This window comes from Musa acuminata, chromosome BXJ2-4 (assembly GCF_036884655.1).
Source record: "Musa acuminata AAA Group cultivar baxijiao chromosome BXJ2-4, Cavendish_Baxijiao_AAA, whole genome shotgun sequence".
NCBI lineage: Eukaryota > Viridiplantae > Streptophyta > Magnoliopsida > Zingiberales > Musaceae > Musa > Musa acuminata.
Genome location: NC_088341.1, coordinates 36465810 through 36489369, shown reverse-complemented (window position 1 = coordinate 36489369; position 23560 = coordinate 36465810). Strand labels below are relative to the sequence as shown.

The following is a 23560-nucleotide window of genomic DNA, read 5'->3' as shown; positions in this document are numbered from 1 at the left end:
CTCTTATTCATCTCGAATTTATTAACTTAAATATCAAAAGAAACCAAAGTTTATCGTCAAATGAAAAGCCCTTATATATCCTATCTTATTCATCTCGATATTATTAACTTGAGTATCAAAAGAAACCTAAGTTTATCGTTACATTGAAAGCCCTCGTATCTTGAGCAACATCGACACCCGTAGTGTAAGTTAGATCTAAATCAAGTTCAATTAATTGCCCTACTCAAAGGTGATCACCGACATCAAGCGATAACAAGATGTTTGTCAACTTACTTGCATTAATGGAGTGTATCATTAGAATGTGCTAAAAAGATCAAAATGGTGTGGAACATGTCTATCATCAAAGTCAATTGTGATGTTACACAGATATGGTGGCAGATGACAAGGTTTAAGCACAAAAACAAAAAACAAAAAAAGCTCCTTCAGTTCTTAGCACATACTTTATACCCAGTGGGATTCTGGTTTTGAGTTCAGCTACTAATCACATTTCCAGTCTAATAACTGCAAACAATACAAAATGCAGTAATAAAAGTCACATGTAGCTCCAAACATATGAAATGTATTGTCATAGAAACCAAAATTTCTGATTTCTTGTTGAAGTACAACATTGAAGTAGCTCAACTTGCTAGCAAAAATTTCAACATTCTAGTTTGCAGGGTTAACAAAAAAGATATATTGACCTTTCTCTTGCTTAAGAATAGGTTTACTAACACAGAATGATGCTCTTTATTTCCACTGAAAGACGAAATTAGTACTGAAGAAATCATAAAATATACATATATGGAAAAACATAGAAGAAACAGTGCTCTCTTCAGAACATGGTTTACTTTTCTCCTGGAGGTATCACTTCCAAAAGCTCCACATTCATTTCAAAATCAGCTTCAGGCTGCAAAGCAAATGAGAAAATCAAGCAAATATAGGAACTCATGCAGCCCAACTGAAAAACCACATTAGAAACAATGTGTAATTTCTTAACAAAACACATAAGATTCAACAAAAAAATATCAGAGATTAGTATCGACATTTACTGGTATTTCATTCATTCCTTTTTTTCCATAACCGAGCTCGGGAGGAACGACCACAGTCCTCTGCATAAATAAAGATGGAACATGGACACGAGAAACTCAGATAACCGCATTAAGTTAGTTGCACATAAGCTACAAAAATCTGTTTGAATTATGTCGTTAAGAAAAAGCAGAAAGCTACTTTTCAGGAATACTTGCCTTCCCTCCTACTTTCATTCCTTCGGTTATTGAATACAGAGCTGGAGGGGGTTTTGGTGCAGCCTGGGCTGAATAGAGGCCATTTGCATTTTCCACAAACTCACGCTTTCTTTCCTTACCAGGTAGCGACCCGACAGTAAATTCATAAGGCTACTAAAAGAAGAGAAGCTCTGTCAGTACTAGAATTGCAAGCCAACTGGATATGAGGAGATACTAAGACGAGCAATGACATTCTCTTGACAATCGTTGAGTAATCCTGGAACATTCCTCAACTCACTGAGAACAGATAGTTATAAGAACTTATGAACTAATTAGAAATGCAAATCAGAAATAAATCCCTATCAAGACATTAGTTCATAATAGAGATAGGTCTGAAAAAAACATAATGATCTTCTTTTGCAACTGTGAACAATCACCAGCAAAAGAGTAGGAATTACACTATGGTAATTGCCCAAGAAACTGGTACCATGTATCATTGGACTAGTAACCTTGCTCAAGTTGATTGATGATACCATGTATTAAAAGCTTTTATGTTTTTCCACCAGTCCTGCTGGTCAAACAATACTTGATGAGAGGACTGAAAACAGTATATTAAAAGTTTGTCTCCATTATATAAGCTCAATAGAGTAGTCAATGATGAACAAAACATCAGTTAAAGACAATATCAAAACCCTGTCAAGATGGGCTTATTGAAAGAACCTGTGCAATAACGCGATTGCCAGCTAGAAGTTTAGATTCACGACTTGAGATGGCTGTAATTCCTCGATAGATGCAGTCAAAATGTACCTATAAAAACACAGGTCACCAAAACTTGAAGTGGTTTCCGATATTCATTTTTGCCCAGAAAAACTTTTTCAGGTGGATCAAGATATTGTCTAGTTGATTTCAGAACCAACCTGAACTGTGGAACCTTTCTCAGCTTTCGGGCCCTTCCCCTCAATAAGATCATAATACTTCAGACCATTAGCTGTTTTCAACATTTAGATTTCAGGCAAACAGAAAAGCAGGACAAAATTAGGGATAAAATTGCATGGAAGAAACATAACAGAGAACCGGTGATGGGCAATATCTAGCGAGGCCAAGATGATAACTCATGCAACCTTGATTCAGTGCCGCAAAGTTTGTTGAATGCATTTCAATGCCACAAAGTCGACCTTTTCTTTACAAAATTTATTGCAGTTCTCAAATTTCTAAAGGTGATTGGACATAAATTTATAACAAGATGGAGCCATAAGGTCTCAAATAACATCATGTCAAAGAACATCTTATGTTAAATAAGTAAACAAGATTATTTTTTCTTCTTTTTGAAAAATAAGATTCCTTTCAATTGAAGGTGCTCTTTTATTGCTAAAGTTGGTATATAGCTAACGAAGATGCTAAGATAACAAACAGATCCATCTCAAAAAAAGGACTTTTATCATCTCACAGTGGTTAATAAATTGAACAATATGATTATGCGCTTGTCAAAAAGAATGGAATTGCTTTTGTTTGGTTTTTCTGGAACCGAAGCAATGATGGCTATATATCTTTCTCTCTCTAAATTTTTGTGATTAATTGGACTAAATACTCTACCTTATATATTATCAATGCTGCCAATTTCTTTTCTTTATTTTCAGAAATGTTAATTATCTTAAGGAGAAACTGCCTAATTCATAGCTACTCTAACAGATCTGTTTCAGGACACATCAAAAGCAACCGGGTTCAGACCTCGGGGTTGGTTGTCTCAGTCATTGCACACAAATTGATGAAGTTGGTGAAGGTTGAACACTCTCAAGGGGCTAAACCCTTCCTATAAGTAACAATTAAGTGCAGACATACAAGGTCCAATTAACATAGCAAAAGAAAAATCGACTCTTGAATCTGGCCATGCTGCCCACATCCAATTTTATATGCTGCAAAAAAGTGTGTAGTAAAAGATAAACAAACATAATATGTAAGCATAATTATCACCAGAGTCACAGAAACCAAACTGATGAAAGTAACCACAATGCTACCAGTGCACAATACTAGCAGCTAAGGACTTCATTTATGGTGAAGAAGACAAGAACCGGAAGGGAACTCACGGCTGGTGGAGTACTCCTCGGGAGCGATGGCCTTCCTTCCTCTTCTCTCCCTGGCTTGCGAAGGAAGGGGGAGCGCAATGAAGCCGAGGGGCAGAACAGATATCAGAAGCGCATCCCTTCTCGAAATGGGGAGTGAAGTGCGGGAAGGACATGGATAGTGGAATAGCTGCTTCGGTGCTGCTGCTGCTGCGGCTGAGGAGGAGGAGAGGAGGGGAGCAGGACGAAGCGACCTCAGACAGCCATGCGTTGCAGCCATCGGCCTCGGGATGGACAGAAGCCACCTGTTATCTATCTCACTATATCCGGTCGCTTGGAAAATTCCAAGAATATCCCGACAGGATCCATCGTTCGCTTCTGTAATTACTCAAACACCCTCCTCGATCCGTCCCACATAAGAAGAGTTCGGCGCATGAGTTCATTCGCATTGGACTTGCAAAACCACTGCCATGAATTGATGCCAGCTGCTCTGCGCCTACTTGCGCATGATGCCACAGGAAGCCACAAGCAGCTCTTTTCTCGCTCAGGTTCGCAAACATTTCATCGAACATGTAAAAGAAAGCGACAGTGACCAAACATTTCTAAATTGCAACCGCATCAAAAGTGTTGATTTCTAAGCCGTAGTTGGTGGTAATGTATTGATCAGACCTGTCGAAGCATTCTGGCGTCTGGTATAATTTCCCACGCTTCCCATCCATCAGGCACCAGATTAGCATTGCTCCTCGCTCCGAACACGTCCAGTGCCTCCTGACGAATCACCTACCTCGTATTACCCACCAAAATCGAATCCCAAGAGACAACATGTCTGCTACGAATTTCATCAAACACCTTAAGATCGAAAGCCTTCCGCCCAGGAGACGAACGTTCCGACCCCATCCTGACCATTAAAGCACGAATACTCAATTCTCCCACGAAAGCCGATGCAATAGAATGCCATTTGATAGGAATGGCAGAGGAATTTGGGCCGGCGAAAGGCGTCCTATGCGGCGGCGGCGGACGACGAAGGCCACAGGGCTGCTAACGAACGTTGGAGTACCTCATACGGAGCAACAAGAGCAAAGGATAAAGAATAAATGATGGAGTTCAAGAGCAAGAATATAGGATATTAAGACCTCAAATCCATGAAAGCCTCACTGTCCTTAACAAGAAAACTGTGTCACCATGAACAAAATTGCTTACAATGCGATAGATTTCGGGCATCATAGAGATCATGTTCTACTCATTATTTATGCCAACAAGCCATGTAATTAGTGCTCTTTGAGATCAAAAGAGGTTTATCAGACTTAGGTATCAGAAACTTAGTAAACATTGCCCAAAACATCACCATTGTCATCTTTCTCTGAACAAGAGAGTGGATCACCTGTATCAGTCTTGTCTGCGGTTGGATCAGAAACATCACCATTGTCATCTGTGGTTGGATCAGATCCAGTAGAATTGTCAGTGAGTGAACCAGAGAATAGATGTTGCTCGCCTACCTCATCTGTGGAAGGAGAGGAAAGAATTTTGTCCAAAGATCCAGCATCTAATGGTTCAAATAAACTAGATAAATCTCCACTGGTACATTCTTTAATCCCTAATTATTTATTTATGAAGATAAATTAAAATCCATTAGTATTGAATTGCTGTATTCCATGTTGCAGGAGTTATATTTGGGTTCGCAAGATCAGATCCATCCTAAAGAATGTTCGCCGGTAGCCAATTCTCAGAAAACATGCTCTTCTAATGATCGAAATGCAACACGATGTTTCATGTCGTTGCCAAGTGCTGACGTTGGCTCTCACGAAGAGAAAATTGACACAGATATGCAGAATCAAGCTCCAGGATAACTAATTGGGTTCCGTTCAGATATTTTAGCTAATAGACTAAGTCCACGGAACGATTCATCGGGAGATGGGAGGAAATCTCCAAGATCTTTTAGATATTTGAGCCCATGCGTGCCTTCAAGCTAAGGCCGAGCGAGAACTCAGCTTTCATTAGCGTCAAAGCAAGCAAGATCAAGTCCACGAGGGGCTTTGTGCCCTATGAAAGATGTAAAATTGGAAAATAAGCACAGGATTACTCGGAGATGAACAATGGAGACAGTTGAGCTATGAATGTGCTTGTAGAGACCTTTAACCTTGTATGCTTCTCGTGCAGTCTGCACAGATGTTTGTACATCACGTGAATTGTATCTCATATATACTCTCGTAGATAGGCTGACAGATGCTGTAAGATACAATCTCAGCTTCCTTTTTGTATCTAATATCAGTTGATTTCTGTTGGAAACTTTATCCTTTAATTTTTATCATTTCTTTCATAGGCTATCATTCTTGTGCAGACATCCCTTCTGTTACCTGTTGGATTTTTGTGGCTTGCAAATTCATCAACTCTTTATCCTGTGTTTTGTCAAGTCAGACTGAGATCCACTAGTAAGAATCTGTTGAATGAGCATACATGCAGTCAGTGTGAGACAGTTGTTCTCACTCTTCATCATCTGCTGGAACAAATAAGCTTGTTGTTCACATTTTTCCGAGTCCATGATCCATGTAAAGAATAGGAAATCATTTGTCTCAATTCTAAGCTTACCACACATTACCACCATCTCATTTGCAGCCAGCCACAGGTGTTGAAGAAGGAACTCAAAAGAACTAGTGCACACTTGTATGTTTATCAACACAAAACAGTATTTAAGAATTGCGAATTCTGCCACAATCACAATTTTTGAACCAAAACCTGAACTTGTCACCTCTAACAGCAGCAACATCGTTCTTTTTTTTACATTTGTACAGTGCTGATGGTTCAATTGACTACTCAAAAGAGAATATATGACATATGTCATTGAAATTTTGCTAGTTCTTATACCACAGTTAGTATGCTCAGTACTATCAGTCAGTACAACTGTACCCATTAATATGATTGTTGTCAGTCCCCAAATCAGGTTGCATTGGGCCTGACAGATGATGTTATGACAAGGAGACATGGAGAAAGGAGTCAGGATTCTACAGGCTATTATCCATCCAACAGAATGGAATGTCCAGATCAGGCTCAATCCCTTGAATGTAAATCAGCTTAGGTTTACTTGACTGCTGGCTTCTGGATGATGTTTCTTTGACAAAGTTTCTTGCTGTGTTGATGGGTTTGAATCTTCAAACTGGAATCAGCTATGTGCTTTCATTCAAGAGTTCATGATATTTATTAGGAGTTGATGACCAAAGACTACTTCTGATGGCATTCTTCATCGTCGTGTGATAGCCTGCATCATTCAGTTGTTAATTTCACTGAAATAACTCTAAAAATTTGCAGCATTAGAGGAGAAACTAAAGCATACACAAACTTCAAATGCTAACCAATCGCCAGAAGAAGCACAGCTATTTACTATTTGGAGATAACGACACTCGAAGCCCACTATAAAAGGCACCTCAAGTACATTCCCAAGGACACAATCTTTTCTGTTGGAAAGCTAGTTGAATCATCTGAATCAACTACTACCTTAGGCATCAAAGGGACCTTATCGGAAGAAAGGGAATACGTCGCATGTGTTGTGAAAAGATTATTAGTTACCCCAAGGCAATTAGTTCTATCGCAGTGTAAGAAAATCTTTCATTCTCAATGCAGTGTTAATAACAAAGTTTGTGCATTGATTATAGACAATGAAAGTTATGATAACATTATATCCAAATCACTGGTGAGGCACCTAAAATTATAGACGAAGGCTCATCCAACACTATACAAGCTAGGGTGGATTAAAGAAGGCCCAATTGTCACCGTAATTGAGAATTGTTGAGTTCTTTTCTCAATTGGGAAAAGTTACAAGGAGGAAGTTATACATGAGGTAGTTGATATGGATGCGTGCCATGTACTACTTGGAAGACCATGGTAGTATGATGTGAATGCAACCCACGCTAGAAGAAAGAATGATTATGTGTTCTGGTGAAATGGAAAGAAGATTGTCATTCTATCGACTAACAAAAAGGAAGATGAAACCAACACTTCTAAAGTAGAGGGGAAGTCTCTCTTATCTATTTCCAACTCTGTGCAAGAATTTCATTGCCAATTCTAAAGAAACAAGAGTATGCTATGCTCTTATTGTAAAGGAAGAAAAGCCACCCGAAGCAAAGATTTCAAACGAACTAAGATCGATATTGGAAGAATTCAAAGAGATCACCCCTGAAGAGTTACCGGATGAACTTCCACCCATAAGAGATATTCAGTACCAAATTGATTTGACTCTAGGAGCAAGTCTACCAAATTTACCTCACTACCGGATGAACCCAAAAGAGAGTGAGATGCTGAGGGAGAAGGTAGAAAAGTTGATACAAAAGAGACATATTCAAAAAGTACGAGTCAAAGTGCAGTCCTAACTTTGTTGACACCTAAGAAGTTGGAAGCTAGTAATGCCAAGTACAAGAAAGCAATTGATAAGCATAGGAGAGAGAATATATTCAAGAAAGAAGATATGGTTTTGGTGTATTTGTGAAAAGAGAGATTTCTCATATGCACTTACAACAATTGAATCCGAAGATATATGGTCCCTACAAGGTCTTAAAGAGAATCAATAACAATGCTTATGTAATTGATTTACCAGATGATTGGGGGATCTCAAAGACCTTCAATGTTGCAGACTTACATAGCTACTTTTCAAATGAGAATTCATTTTATCCAAACATAAACTCGAGGACGAGTTTTTTCACAAGTGGCGAGGATGAATGCAGAACAAGCAGAAGAAGACTATTTTCAAAGAACAACCTACCCACTTATCACTTTTATTTATCCCACATTGTTAATTTTTATGTTTTATATTTCTTTCAATAGTCCCACATTGTTAGTTAGTTAGTTTTGAAGGCCTAGAACTAATATAAATAAATGCCTCTTCTAAGCCTATGAAATCATAAAAAAAAAATATTTTCAACTATTGTGAAGGTTTCTCTAGCATAAGGAGTTGACTTTCCTCATCAGGTCAGTTGTTAGAATCTTTTCTAATAGTAATTTCTTTTTTTTGTTTTTGTCCCGCATCAACCTTGGATCTTTTGTCACACAATCATTCAGTGCTTGTGAAGTTTATGCTTGTAATTTACATTGTTTATCAAGTGTTTATTAAAATGATTACTTATGGAATCCCGAATTAAACGCTTCTGCTAACTCGTCCTTTTTTTGTTGGTCTTAAAGGACCCTAAAAGGTTTCGGATAGGCTGACTCTTTGCGGATGGACATGCAAGGGCACCGACTTAGACAAAATTAGCTAAATTCGTGATACAACAATTACCAATACATAATTTTCATTCGTTGCTATAATTTTGTCTATTAATATAAATCAAGCCAATTTAGATACTCTATGATCATCACAAATCTAACTTTTATCAACCATTGGCAAAAAATACTTATTTATAAAAGTTACATAGATCATTCAAGTCACAGTAAGTTAAAAATCAAAAGAACATATATATTTCCACTATTCAATGTGTTTAGAAACCTTATGCAAATGATACGAAGGGCTTCGGATCCGACACCAACATAAAGAAATTGCAGGTGATACATGAGTCCTAATATATGCTGAAGTACCAATCCTGCAAGTTTTGGTGTCGGACATGGACACGACTAGAGCACTCATATCAATAAATTAAAGGTTCACATTACAAGAAACAATCTATGGAACCATATCGACCATATATGAGATCGGAACGCCAAGCAAAGGCAATCGACGGCTTCAAATTTAGGGCTATAAACTACATGGAGATTAGAAATCAACGATGGACGAAACTACATACAGACGAGCAAAGCTGTACTTGTGGATTGGCGGACGTGTTTCCTCGTATTCGGAGGATAAAACGAGGAGATCAGGAGGGTGGGTGGTACCTCGGATTCGTGGAGGTGGATTTGCAGGGTAGATAGGCTCCTCTCCACACGCCATTGCTATTCATGTCTCCGCCGTCTTCTTCTTCGTCTTCGCCTCTCCGTCCGCTTCCTCTTAAGGCTTCGTCATATTAGGCCGGCCCACGAAGACGAAGCTATAGGCCTTTTATGGGCTTCGAACGAGATCAAGGGAGCCACACCTTCCGCACGTGCGAACCATGGAACCACACCAGTTCCGCTAACCTGCCCCGTCACGCATCCGAAACAAACGAATAGAACCCATCGTAGCCGTCAATACGAGATCCAACAGCAGAACGATACACTCCCACGGATCGACCGCTGCCGCCGCCCTAGACTCCCTCTTCTATAAATACCGTCCACCTTTGCTGCAATCGGGCCTTTCACCTTTTCCTCTTCTCCAACCGTTCTCTTTTGGATCGATCGACTGTGGGCGCAATGTCCGGCCGCGGAAAGGGAGGCAAGGGTCTCGGCAAGGGCGGGGCGAAGCGTCACCGAAAGGTTCTCCGCGACAACATCCAGGGCATCACCAAGCCGGCCATCCGCCGCCTTGCCCGCCGTGGTGGTGTCAAGCGCATCAGTGGCCTTATCTACGAGGAGACCCGCGGCGTCCTCAAGATCTTCCTCGAGAACGTCATCCGAGATGCCGTCACGTACACGGAGCACGCCCGCCGCAAGACCGTCACCGCCATGGACGTCGTCTACGCTCTTAAGCGTCAGGGCCGTACTCTCTACGGGTTCGGTGGTTGAGCTGTCCCTTTTCGAGTGCCGCCGTCGACGTCGGCGGCGGGGTTTGGGGCCCTAGGCTAGCTAGGGTTAGGGTTAGGGTTCCTTTTTTGGTTAGATTTCTGAAGAAGATGTGTTTAGATAGTAAGTTCGGAAAATGAGATGAGCAATGTCGCTGATGAAAATAGAAATTGCAAAAAGATACAAGAAATTTGGCATCTTTGAATGGGTAAATATGTACAGTCTTGATTCTAAAAATATTTTAACGGATGTTGTTTCCAAGACTTGGAACTTCCGTCTCACTAGGGAGCAATCGGCTCACCCTCAATTACATGCCATGCATAAACAAATCAATTCATCAAATTCTATAAAAAGTCTTGTGATGCCGAATCCTACTAGGCTTCTATTTTACTTCATTGTCTTCAATTCAGTACTTCAAGTTGGAAGTTACTTAAGGTTCAAATGTGAAATACCAGAGCCAACAATAGATATGAGGGCCAAAGTTCAACAAAAACAATTGAGACCAAGAATGGCAATCAAGAAAGCCGCTTTTATTCCCACTTCAAATCATGCCCGCACGAATCCAATTTCCTTTAGATTCCCCATCTCATATCTCCCCAATTAAAGCCGGAATCCGAATGATCTCATCATGGACATCAAGAATCCACTTTCCTTAAAGAAAAAGGTATATATATATATATATATATATATATATATATACTCCAACGTTCGTTAGCAGCCCTGTGGCCTTCGTCGTCCGCCGCCGCCGCATAGGACGCCTTTCGCCGGCCCAAATTCCTCTGTCATTCCTATCAAATGGCATGCTATTGCATCGGCTTTCGTGGGAGAATTGAGTGTTCGTGCTTTAATGGTCAGGATGGGGTCGGAACGTTCGTCTCCTGGGCGGAAGGCTTTCGATCTTAAGGTGTTTGATGAAATTCGTAGCAGACATGTTGTCTCTTGGGATTCGATTTTGGTGGGTAATTCGAGGTAGGTGATTCGTCAGGAGGCACTGGACGTGTTCGGAGCGAGGAGCAATGCTGATCTGGTGCCTGATGGATGGGAAGCACCAGACGCCAGAATGCTTCGACAGGTCTGATCAATACATTACCACCAACTACGGCTCAGAAATCAACACTTTTCATGCGGTTGCAATAGCATGCCATTTGATAGGAATGGCAGAGGAATTTGAGCCGCCGTCCTATGCGACGACGGCGGATGACGAAGGCCACAGGGCTGCTAACGAACGTTGGAGTACCTCATACGGAGCAACAAGAGAAAAGGATAAAGAATAAATGATGGAGTTCAAGAGCAAGAATATAGGATATTAAGACCTCAAATCGATGAAAGCCTCACTGTCCTTAACAAGAAAACTGTGTCACCATGAACAAAATTGCTTACAATGCGATAAATTTCGGGCATCATAGAGATCATGTTCTACCCATTATTTATGCCAACAAGCCATGTAATTAGTGCTCTTTGAGATCAAAAGAGGTTTATCAGACTTAGGTATCAGAAACTTAGTAAACATTGCCCAAAAATATCAGGCAATCATTTAACCGTGTGATCTCGTGGCGACAACACATCAACGTGAAAGTTACTAACGTGTGTGGCATCAGCATTAGGCAAATTCCATATTCACAAGAAGAAGGAACAACAAAACTTAGAAGAAAAGAAGGCCAGTGTTATAGGACTCTAAGCTGAGCAAGTAAGGCAGCACATAAGTCGAGAAAGAGGAGATGCGGCCCACTGACCCTCTGCAAGTCAAGGAGATACTTGTCTTCCCTGGTCTTGTAGAGCTGCAATCCAACAAAGGTCAAGGAGAAAAGGGAAGCATTACCCACATGATCTAAATATAAATTCGATTAATAATGTTATCTGAAGAATAGGAAGAACATCAAGTAGAGCCACATTGCTTGTTGTTTCCGCATGCTAAACACAAAACATTTTGCTTAACACTTTCGACAAACATTTCCGATTAAACCTGAAAAATGAGAGAGAAGTGTGATACCTGAATCTCAAACTTGACTGTGCTGGATTCTTTCCCAGCAACATCGTCGCTTTCAACAATGGCGGAATCATCACTAAAGCTATGGTTAGCATGCCGAGAATTATCAAGCATGCTTTCAGCATGATCAGAAATGCCAGGAATAAAACGGCATTTCAGGTTATAATGTCCAATCTTTTTCCAACAGACATTTAGTTCTTGTAGAGCTTTAAGGACCTCTGTCATTATCTCACGAGGATGAGCTCGAGACTGTCGATAAAAATTAAATATTCAAGCCAGGAGGAGGATTAACTAGACAGTAATGCAAAGATAAACAAGATAAACGAGTGATGACCTGAAGTCCAAGAGCCCATTTTCTTTCAACAGGAAAATGTGACCTCAAACCAATACCCTGTTGATCCATATATACCGAAAACCGATGTGCAATAGCTGGAGTTTCACTTGAACCCATATGTGAGAAACCACCATCCTAGAGAAACAAGCATTTACACAACACACACATTTGGTATTGCATGTTATGCAAGCAAGAACACAGTTAACACCATCAGTAAGAACTATATGTTAGACCTGGAGAAATGCATCACATACCATAGTTTCTTGAAAATCATCCCCAAGGTAGCCACTCGTAGCACGGAAACGATTGTCCAGAAGTAGGTAATATGATACAGTTGCCTGATTATAGAACAGAAGAAGTTATGGTGACAGGAAAGAATGGTTATGACTCGAAGAAGATACAAATCACATGAAATACCTCATTCTGGATTCTGCTATGAAGAGACTCAACCAACTGGTTCTTGTCAAAGCCCATTTTGATTACCTCCTGAAGAATGTCTTCGTCGATCTGCAAGAATGCAAATTCTTTGAGACACGTTGTAGGATTTTCCATGGCATTTACTGAAGAACAGCTAGAACTGTGACATTGCAAAGACAGGAATCATTGATTAACCTACTTCAGATACAGAACTGGCATGCGCACTTGGGAACAACATATGAGGTACACAACAAAGAAAGGCACAAAAAATAGAGTGAAAATACATTTATTTACTGCTTATACAGTATGATGACTGGCAACAGTGTGAAATAAATAGAAAAAACAATGAACACATATTACATAAAATGCTCTTTATCTTGAATGTTGAGCATTTTCTCACCACAAAAAAAAAGCTTGCTAACAGATAAGCAAGTTCTGTACGAAACCATTTATCACAAGGTATACTATAAATCATCGCCATCACATATTATGCAAAATAATGCTAATTTAATCTATTTTCTTTCTGAAAGCAACAAACCCTATTATTTCTTCTCATCCCTTGCATTTAATTGGCAAATGGACTGAAACATCTAGTATTAGCCAATAACAGAAACAAAAATACACATACTGTTATTAGCTAAACCAACATAAGTCGTCCAGAAGATTAGAACTTGCATCTAAAAATAGAACATGACTTCAGTCGTTCCAAATGGAACTTACCTTTTTAGCTTGCTGCAGAGTATCTGGTGGTGGTACAGCCAAATAGCGAGGAAGATGAGTCTGGAACCATGGATGTTCACGAATCTCACGAATGGTTATTCGCTTCATAGGATCAACAATTAGCATTCTGGGAATCAAATCCCGTGCAAGAGGAGACAAATGGCTAGGAAGGGTATATATCCCGCCCTAAGGTTTTGATAAGAAAGAATATATGTCAGAGTATTATGTTTGCATGCAAAGCTGGGGTAACAAAATCTAAGATGTTCAAAGATTGCTTGCCTTTATTTTCTTAAATAAGTTGGGTATGTTCTCATCATCAAAGGGAAGGGTGCCACAAAGAAGAGCATAAAGAATGACACCACAACTCCATACATCAACCTCAGGTCCAGCGTATAGTTTTCCAGAAATTACCTACAAAGGATGGATATGACAACATGGTAAAAGGCCAAAGGAAACAGAAAAAATATATATTAGTATAATGGAACATTTACATACCTCAGGAGCAGCATAATTTGGGCTCCCACAACTAGTCTTCAGAAAATGGCCATCACGCATAACATTACTTAAGCCGAAGTCAGCAATTTTAACATTCCATTTTGAATCTAGCAACACATTCTCTGGTTTCAAATCCCGATGAACAACCATGTTTCTATGACAATATTCAACACCAGATATGATCTTTACCAAAAATGAAGAAAAGAAAAGGTTAGGAATGTTTCAATGAATAGATTGTTACATGATATGTAATATAATAATATTGATAAACTTATTAAGGAAAAAAGACTGTTAAAGCAGAGATCAAACCAGTATAACTTAGAAAACTAAATAGATTATTGTATATATTAGTAAATTGTATTTATCAAAGAAAAACACCACAACTATGATATTCATATGCACCTCAGAAAAGGTGATGCAAGACAAGAAATTTATTTAAAGTACCTGTTGAAAAAAACGGCGAGCTTCATCCTCTTGCAATCTTCCCTTTTCAACTATATAATCAAATAGCTCGCCTGACTTAACATACTCCATCACCACATAAATATCTGACTGAGTCTCTATTACCTCATAAAGACGGATAATATGGGGATGCATAAATAATCTCAATATTTTGATCTCTCGTCTAACTGCAGTACAGAGAATAGTCATATAGCATCACATTAACCAATCAAAGAGAACATAAGATATGTTAGAAGCTGTTTACAAAACCAATATTTGGTTTCCACCAAAGCGTAGACATGACAAATTTCAAAGCCATGGCCATGTTGGGCACATCATATTTGTTTGACATGGATATGCCATGGCCGTGATGGAGAAGTGATATATTTATCACATGGATATGCATCAGCCAAAGTGCTAACAACCCAAAGCTTGTGTACACCAAAACAAGTAAGAAAAAGTAACAATGACATGATAACTTCAAAGCAGTCTTTCAGAATATAACCATGAGTTTCTTAGACTGTTTTTATCCATCGAGGGTTATCATGAATTTACCCTCGTGATTCTATCAATGCAATTGAGGAGGTGAAGCTCCCCACTCAATGACAGGAATACCAAGAAATTCAAGGAGTTTAGGCACCTATAAGCATGTGCCTGCTTTACCAGGCTTGCACCTTTTTCTTAGTTCATTTTCCTGCCTCAGGACATCTTTTATATGTTTAGCTTCTTAGCCTTCTGCTTAACAGAATTTTTAAACAATATCTGGATTTTGGGACAGTTGGGACTCTAATTCTTTTGCAAACAACAGATCTATCTGTGATTATTTCCAAATCAAATCTTCAACATTGCCTTCCATCGAAGAAGAAATGAGCAAATGATTTATTTGATTTGATGTAATTATAATTTTTCTTATTTATCTATTTTCCTTTTTAATTATATTTGGGGTCGGGAAATGAAATGTAATAAGACATCAGAAAATGAATCAACGGGTTTACTTACCATATCATGTGTGTTTTGCAAGACCATGCTAGTTTTTCCTATGGTAGAAATTCATCATCCATGCGTGAAACATGCAGAAGTGTGAGATTTCATCGTGAGAGTATTTTTTGAGATTCCATCCTAGGAGTTTTCTTCTTAAACCAAAGCGAGTTTGGTAGTTATAAATTTCTTTTTCTATTATCATTCAATGTTTCTCTTCACTCATTCTCATAATTAATTCATCCTACACCAAATTTGATCATCTGATGTATGACGATCAAAGGACGAGAAAGAGAGAGAAGGGATGGACTGAAAGATAATAAAAAACAAAGAAGGAATACCTACCAGACTCGCTATGAGTCTATAGCTCAAGGAGAAAACTCTCAGAATGAAGACTCCACACCTTCCCATGTCTCACACGTGGATAATAAATTCAATTCATCAGAAAAATAAATAAATCTGATCTCATACCACCTAAACATAATGTGAAAAATAAACTCAATTTATTGATCCAATTTTTTCTTATTATTTTTTCATCCTTTCTTATCTTCCTTTATTCTAAATAAAAACTTCATCAACTCATATGAGTCCTACATTAGATTTAGCATCATAGCTTGTTCTCCTACCTCAAATATGGTATGGAATCAGAGTCCTTGATTTAACCAAATATTCCATAATCAAAGCTGGTCCAAATTTTGATAATTAGAACTCGTGATGAGTTCTTATTTAATAGAAACATGATGCAACACTAATTTATTTTTTTATTTTAAAAATATTGATTAGTTCAGGGGGTATTTTGCATATTTTATAAGTTGTCACACGCCAACATCTTGATAATTTCTGAATTAGTTTCCTAGATTACTCAAGGAGAAGAAAAATAAAACAAATATGAAAAAAAAAATAAATTAAAATTTTATTTTGATTGAAGATTAAAAATATTGATTGAATATTTTATTTCTACGAAGTAGATTCATTTTTAGAAAAATAAAAGTATGTTAATGAACAATATCATCAAAAGGGAAATATTATTTTCGAAGTCAAATCTTGAATGTTATCTGTGAAGAAGAATTAAACATAAAAAAATTATTCTCAAAGAGCTCAGTTAGATTCTCATATTTTTAAGATTCATTTTTACTTCACCCATACTTTGTTGCTACATATAATTTTGCAAGTAAATTTGGACAATGAAATGTACAAATCATCCTATTCAATTAGTAGTTCATGTGTTAAAAATTAGTATCGCTTGTTGCAATTTAATAGAATAAGATATTGCATTAGCTCATTCGTGCATCTAATAGGACCAAATCGCAAATTTGCAACTCTCTCACAGAAAAAATATAAGGATATGAATTAAGTGAAATTTCTAAAAGATCATCACCAAATTCGAGGGCAATTAGTGTGATCCTTTGCGTGAAGCCCACCACTCATTTGTGAATTCAGACAGTTAGGTTGCAGATGATACATCAACATGTTTATATGGATGTTAGAATTTGACTATATTACAAATGGAGAATAAAAAAGGCAAGCATGAATAACAGAATTCAGCTAAGAAAATAACAAAAACTATAACATCCATCTAACTTTCCGAAATAATGCTTATGGCATACCTTTTTCTTCCATTTCCATGTTTTTTATTTTACGACGATTTAGGATCTTGATAGCAACCTTGTGTCCTGTCAGTAAATGCTCTGCAATCTTAACCTTGCCAAACGAGCCAATGCCAAGAGTTTTTCCTAGCTTATAATTTTGTAGAACGACATCAGCACTGCCCCCTCTGCCAGATCCTTCCATTGTGACTGTGATATAATGATTAAAAGGAAACTCAGTACGATGTGCTTCCCATATATATTGTAACAGAATATGTATCTTCTTGAGCAGTTTATTTCTCAACTTACAACAGTCAATATGTATTTCCATAGGCTGTAAACTAGAAAACTTTACCTGATGATTTTTTTTTTCGGTTTACAGCTCTTGAAGAGTCAATAATTGGATAACAAAAAATTAAATAAACAAAAAATATAACATCCTAACATGTTTAGAAGACACTTTTAACCAGATGATGTCTCGTCATGCATTACTACTGAATTGACATGTAGACCAGAGTAGTTCATATTGAAAAAGGAATAGGGAACTCCTACAAAATTACTTGTTGTACATGATGAGATATGACTTCAATTCCATCTCCATGTCACAATCAATTTAACAACGTACAATAAGTTTGATTGTATAAACTATGAGATCTTGTTAACCATATAATAAATCCATGAACATACTAGAAAAAGAACATGTTGGCATCATAACATGCTTCATGTATTCATAAATCTTTGTCCTAAATGCTTCATGAAGGTTAATCTACTAATTCTATAAAATCATATGCTATCAAAAGCTTAAAGAATCAAAAACTGCTTGTCCAGGTCCGATGGCTGACCTGTGCGATAACAAGACTATTTCACCCGGTTTAGTCCGGTATGGGCTTAACATGCAGTATGCTTAAAATGTCAAACTTATCCAGCGGTAGTGTTGCCCTAGACCACCCAGTAGTGGGACTTAGGTCCCTTCTTTTCCTCTCTTCTCACCCTCAATCTTTACCTTTCCTGCCCTCTTGTCATCCCTATTCGTTGAAGCTCCCTGCTCTCGCAGACTCTCTGCTACCATCACTGCTTCTGCTCCACTCCGCTCCCCTGCCCTCCATCACCATTCCTCCCTCTATTATACCACCATTCCACTCGTCTGCCCTTCAAAGGACAAAGATCTCCATCCCTATATCTTTGCTTGCAGAGGTCCAACTAGTACCAACCCAAACCATCACTCACCGTATTAGTCCTGCTGTGACATTGGTACTGGATCAAAATTTCGATCATTAATCAAGTTTCATTTCAGATGTTAAGACCTCATTATCAATAAGTCTTATCCAACATACACAACTAAACATGTACTACTTAATCACTCTTGCTAAATTGTCAAAAACCATGACATTCATTCAACATAAGAAAACCAATCTTACATAACAAAGTCCTAGAACACGCTTTGTTATATTATAGACTGATAAAAATCCTCTTTGAAATGTTTGATGTCACAAAAAATTTACTTCCAGGAGAACACATGCTAAGCTCCCAGACCCATCACCAAGAGAGATGTCTTGTATATTATCCCAAACTGAAAATCTAGCTACACTAACTACAATCAGATATTTAACCGATCTGGCTGGTAAAAGCTCACAAAGAGACATGCAGATAATGCAAAACAGTCACCAACTTTTTAAAATGAAGAAAAATATTCCACTGGCTAAAATATCAAACCGATATAGCATGTCTGAGTAACAGAACTTCTACAATATCTAAAACAAGCCCAAGAATAAAGATCAATTTTGGAAGAAAAAAAAATTCAATATAAATGTCTGAAATAACTGGACACTCATACACCATGTATAATAAATAACCAACCACAAGCAGGAAACATGAGGCTCCTTTACTCTGCCAACATTCTTTAGAAGCCCAATAATTCCAAAGCAGACCAAAATTCATCAAAACCACAAACTCAATGAATCCCTAAATCCATCCATAATCCCATCGCCAAAGCGGAAAGAGAACTGCCATCTCGGGCACACAAATAGTAAATCCAAGCAAGACTGTACAACCAGTAAAGGTCATCACAGAAAAAAGATAAGCAGATCCAAGATTTATCAAGAAACCGAAAGAAAATCACGAATTCGCTTGAAAATCTCACGATTAAGCAGAAACCAAAGCCAGCCTAATTCGCCGGCTTCCTCTCCACGCAGTACAATCAAAATCCGATTTTTGCTCAGCTCTTCTCCCAACCAACGATTCATCTTCCCAACCGCAAACATCGAAAGCTACGGACCCAAATCAGGAAAAGGACTGACCTGAGAATCCACCCAAGGTCGCCGCGTGCCTGCGTCGAAGAGGGCGGAGAGGGGCAAGGTCGGACTTAGGGTTTGGGATTCGGTAGAGAGAGAGAGAGAGAGAGAGAGAGAGAGAGAGAAGGGAGAGACGAGATCGAGCTGGGGAAAGAGGGGAATCCGATCGCGGAAGGTTGGAATTAGAAGGGAAGGAGGAGGCGATCGTCGTGACCTGTCATCGTCATCGAAATCTTTCCTTTCCGATGTATTGCCAAATACTCGGCCGGCCCAAAGGAGGATTCTTGGTTTTATTTTATTTTATTTTATGTTATGTAGTGAGATGCCAACGTGGCGCTGACAAAGAGGAGGACAACATCACTTGGCATGATTGGTGGAATCATGGAATTTTAAATAGTTGACGTGACAATTATATATTAAAAAAATTAAAAATAAATTTTATGAAAAAATACCCCATAACCTTATATTTCACTTTGAAAAGATTGACCGTGTGAAAAGATTATTTTTTCTTAGATAATTTTAAAAAATTTTCATTAATTCCCTCGACGCCTAATTGCCCGACCCGTTGGCTATCCAATGCAAATGTCAATTAAAAATATAAGTAGCTAGGAGAGGAGGGCGATTAGCAAAGCCTACCCATAATATAAATAACATGGGAAGGGAAGAGGGCGATCGATATTACCAACCCACGTAAGGAGATGTAAGCGACCAAGGGAGAGAGGAGTGGCCAATATTGCTCGCTAACCCATATGAGGGTGATTTATGAGGTCTATCTGCGTACGAAGACATATACAATGAAAAGATGAGAGGGAGACGATTAACGTTGCCAACCTACGCTTAGGTGCAAGCAACCAGAGAGGCAACCAACATTGCTTGCCAGCCCACGCATTTAAGTATAGACGACCAAGAGAGAGGAGAGGCGGTGACCGACGTTACCTACCAACTCACACACATCAACGTAAGTGACTAGGAGAGAAGAGGAGGGTAGTCGATGAGAGCCACGGTCGACCACGATAAGTAAGGCTACCAAATATAGGAGTACGATGGGAAATGATGATCGATAAAAGTAAAATAGTCATTTTAAAAAAGTTTTTTCAAGAAAAATTTAAAACTCGGGCACTGTACGAGAAAAAAAAAACCTAAGTTATGAGTTTTTTTTTTCTTCAAAAATTCATAAATATATATATATATATATATATATATATTAAAATATCTTTATTTTAATAAATCTATAGCTTCCCTCTATTGACCGAATCCATAAAAAAAGGAAAGAAAAAAGATATTTTAGATATCAGGTAAAAAATATTAGGGATTCTATAAGAAGCTCACTGTTTGGAACCCCAAATTATTATTCACAATCCTTAAAAAGTAATAATATAATATAATATAATATTTTTCTTTTTCTTTTTTATTTTTATTTTTATTTTTCCTCCACAACCCGTCCTGCGCACCCTGCTGCCGCCGCCGACGCTTCCCCAGCATGCGCTCACTATCGCCCCGTGCTTCGCTGATGCTCTCTCCACCAACGATTGCCGCGTCGTGCTTTGTCAATGCACCCCCTCTCCGGACGTCGAAGAGGAACTACGAGCTGTTATACCCGTCCGTGGGGAAGGTCTATGACATCGAGTTCCCACTTGCTAATAGGTAAGGAGGTGACTGCCCGAGCGAGGGTTGTTGGACAAGGAGGTGGCGGTTCCCAGTCGGCTTCGGTGTGCCTCAACCCGTGCACGAAAGTATCCGAGCGGGCGGCTGCTTGTGGAATAGCGCAAGCACTGTCCATTGGATAAGAAGGTGGTGGTCGTCGCGGTGCACATCGAGCGGGACGCGTTCTGTTCACTTTTTGCAGCGAGGGTTGCGATGGGAGGAAGACGGGAAGGTCCAACGGCGACAACAAAGGTAGTGGTTCCCCTCCCACGCTACCACAGCTATCTTCCTCCAGCACGGTGCAGGCGAGCTCGACAGTGCAGAGCCCGTGCGTGGCGAATGCGTTGGTGGGAAGAGTGGACTACGGACGTCTCCGACCGGAGGCGGCTTGGCACAAACTTAGAAGAGGAGGAAGAAAGATAGTGTTTACGTCAATTTATGGAATATTAGTTTTAAAATATAAAAAAATTAAAATAAAATTATAAATAGTAAAAATAAGATAAAAATAATACTTTCCATTCTGAAAATAAGAACACTTCATGGGAAAAATAATATGTTTTTTTAGAAATTTACCTTTAGAAAAGTTCTCTGAAAATAAAAAATTATTTCAACAATAATAACACAGTTTCATCTTAAGAAAATTATTAGGATAGGTATTAAAACCCTTTTTCTAGATTATTATTTGTAACCCTCTCTTTATTATTTATAATCTAATTTTAAAAATTTTAAGAGTATTATTTGTAATAATCTAATTTTAGATTATTATTTATAACCATCTCTTTACAAATAGACATAAATATTCTCTTCTCCTCTTCTTTTCTTCTCGAAAGATCGCATCAAGAGAATGGCAAGTGGCATCGGCAAGCGACAATGGCAGCATCAGTAGGGTTACTGAAAAAAATTTGATAAAATCGATAATACTAGGATTATAAAGAACAAAAAATATTTTATTAATTTTTTAAGGGATTATGAATATATTTTTTATCTGTTAAATTGCAAGTTCAGAAAAAATAATAATAATTTTGTTAAGGTGACTTCAAATTTGTGTTGTGGATTTAGTCATGAAAAAGCTACATGATATGATCATGATTTAAAAAATGATTTTTTTTCAGCATACCATATTTAAACATGAACCTTAGCCAGCTATGTTCAACTCTACAGTTTTAAGTATGAAATGTTTTTTGTTTTTATATACTCTTATTATATGTTACATTTATATTTGAAAAGTATTCCTTTTGTATTTACAATATCTTATATTATGTCATAATTTTTTTATCATTTTATATGATATTCTTAATGTTATGTTGTGATTACATTGCAATGAATTCATGATCAAATGTATCAAGTTGGTATTGTTTTCACATTTGCTACTCTATATTTGCTTTTAAAATTCAAGCTATTTGAAAATTTTTATTTAGCATTTAACATTATGTTATATTTTTATGTTTATTTGAATATGTATCTTTTTGTGGGAATCTCAAATGATTCCTTAGTAGGTGAAATAATTATATTTTTTGGTTCAAAAGGTAATACCATTTAGTAATGACAATAAGAATAGGATTATTTTGTTTCCAATATTTAGTTAATTATTGGAACTAACCATCTCAATGTTTATATCTTACCCAATCTCATTGTCATATACATATAAATATATACATATGTATATATGTATATATGTATATATGTATATGTATATATATGTATATGTATATGTATATATATATATATGTATATATATATGAACTATTATGTGTAATCCACCATGGTGTTTATCTTATATTAGGACTTGTTGGGTGGCAAACCCACTACAGAATCAACACACTGCTGGCTGAGTCACACTCTTTGTGTTCATCATAATTTATGTAAGCATAGTTTTAAATCATAGAAATAATTCTTTATTCAAGCAATTTTTTCGTAATACTCCTTGAAATGTTGAAATGCTATTTAGATATCAACTTTTTTTATAATGAAAAATAGAATTTTAATGGGTAAATCCAAAATCATATGCTTTTTGGAACACATGAAGACAATTCTGATTGAAACATAGGTTCTTCTAAATAGCATGAGAATAATGAAAAGTGACCTAAATGTAATTGTTTTAGCTGTTCTAAATCATACCTAAAATGGGCCAATGGGTAGAGTCTACCAACAAAATTGATTTTTTTACCTATTTAGTTTCTTTATAATTGTGTTTAATAATGCTATAATAATCATAAACAAAATCAGACATATATTGATCCTCCTCAAATACTGCATTATAAATCTTGGATATTGAGTGAATACTTACTTTGATATTAAAATAATAAAGACCTTGGCTTTGAAATTCACTTCGTATGTCATTCGTAATATATTTTAAGCATTTTAAATGGGTATTTTCAAAATTATATATATTTGAAAAAAAAACATGTATGAATAATTTCTAAACTAAAACAAACATTTCTCATAAATACAAATCCTTTTTATTAAGTAAATTTTATTAGATAATTCAATAATGACAAAGGATATAAATAATTTTTTAAAATTTTTTATACTATTTGAGTAAAAAAATATAATTATGTTCAAAAGACGCAACACAAAGATACGATTGAGCATGCCCTTGCACCGTTGACTTTGTAACAATTATGCATCGATTTTTGTTGAACTCTGCATCTAATAGAATTATCGTGCATCATGTGTCGATCTAATATATATAGATTTTTCTATTGAGAAAAGTCTCATCGATTCTGGTAATCAAAACTTTCGATTATTAGCGAACCCTAAATATGACAATTAGCAAAACCTTTCTAAATT

At 37.4% G+C, this 23560-nt stretch overlaps 3 protein-coding genes across 3 annotated transcripts; 1 reads left to right on the top strand and 2 right to left on the bottom strand.

The window, feature by feature from the left end:
* Positions 1-539: 539 nt before the first annotated feature.
* LOC103979710 (peptidyl-prolyl cis-trans isomerase FKBP18, chloroplastic) lies at positions 540-3836 on the bottom strand. The gene is made up of 6 exons (XM_009395895.3): positions 3287-3836; positions 2120-2190; positions 1923-2009; positions 1224-1373; positions 1029-1088; positions 540-886 (listed from the first exon to the last, which is right to left on the bottom strand). Exons 1-6 carry the CDS (start codon positions 3540-3542, stop codon positions 824-826), a joined length of 687 nt encoding a protein of 228 aa, XP_009394170.2. The 5' UTR covers positions 3543-3836; the 3' UTR covers positions 540-823.
* Positions 3837-9503: 5667 nt separating this feature from the next.
* On the top strand, positions 9504-10138 carry LOC135610612 (histone H4). Its single transcript, XM_065105339.1, has one exon. It carries the CDS (start codon positions 9569-9571, stop codon positions 9878-9880), a length of 312 nt encoding a protein of 103 aa, XP_064961411.1. The 5' UTR covers positions 9504-9568; the 3' UTR covers positions 9881-10138.
* Positions 10139-11366: 1228 nt separating this feature from the next.
* Positions 11367-19389, bottom strand: LOC135610608 (SNF1-related protein kinase catalytic subunit alpha KIN10-like). The gene is made up of 11 exons (XM_065105331.1): positions 19133-19389; positions 16857-17045; positions 14275-14459; positions 13831-14013; positions 13615-13746; positions 13336-13521; positions 12616-12705; positions 12453-12536; positions 12199-12333; positions 11868-12113; positions 11367-11655 (listed from the first exon to the last, which is right to left on the bottom strand). Exons 2-11 carry the CDS (start codon positions 17038-17040, stop codon positions 11542-11544), a joined length of 1539 nt encoding a protein of 512 aa, XP_064961403.1. The 5' UTR covers positions 17041-17045; positions 19133-19389; the 3' UTR covers positions 11367-11541.
* Positions 19390-23560: the final 4171 nt, after the last annotated feature.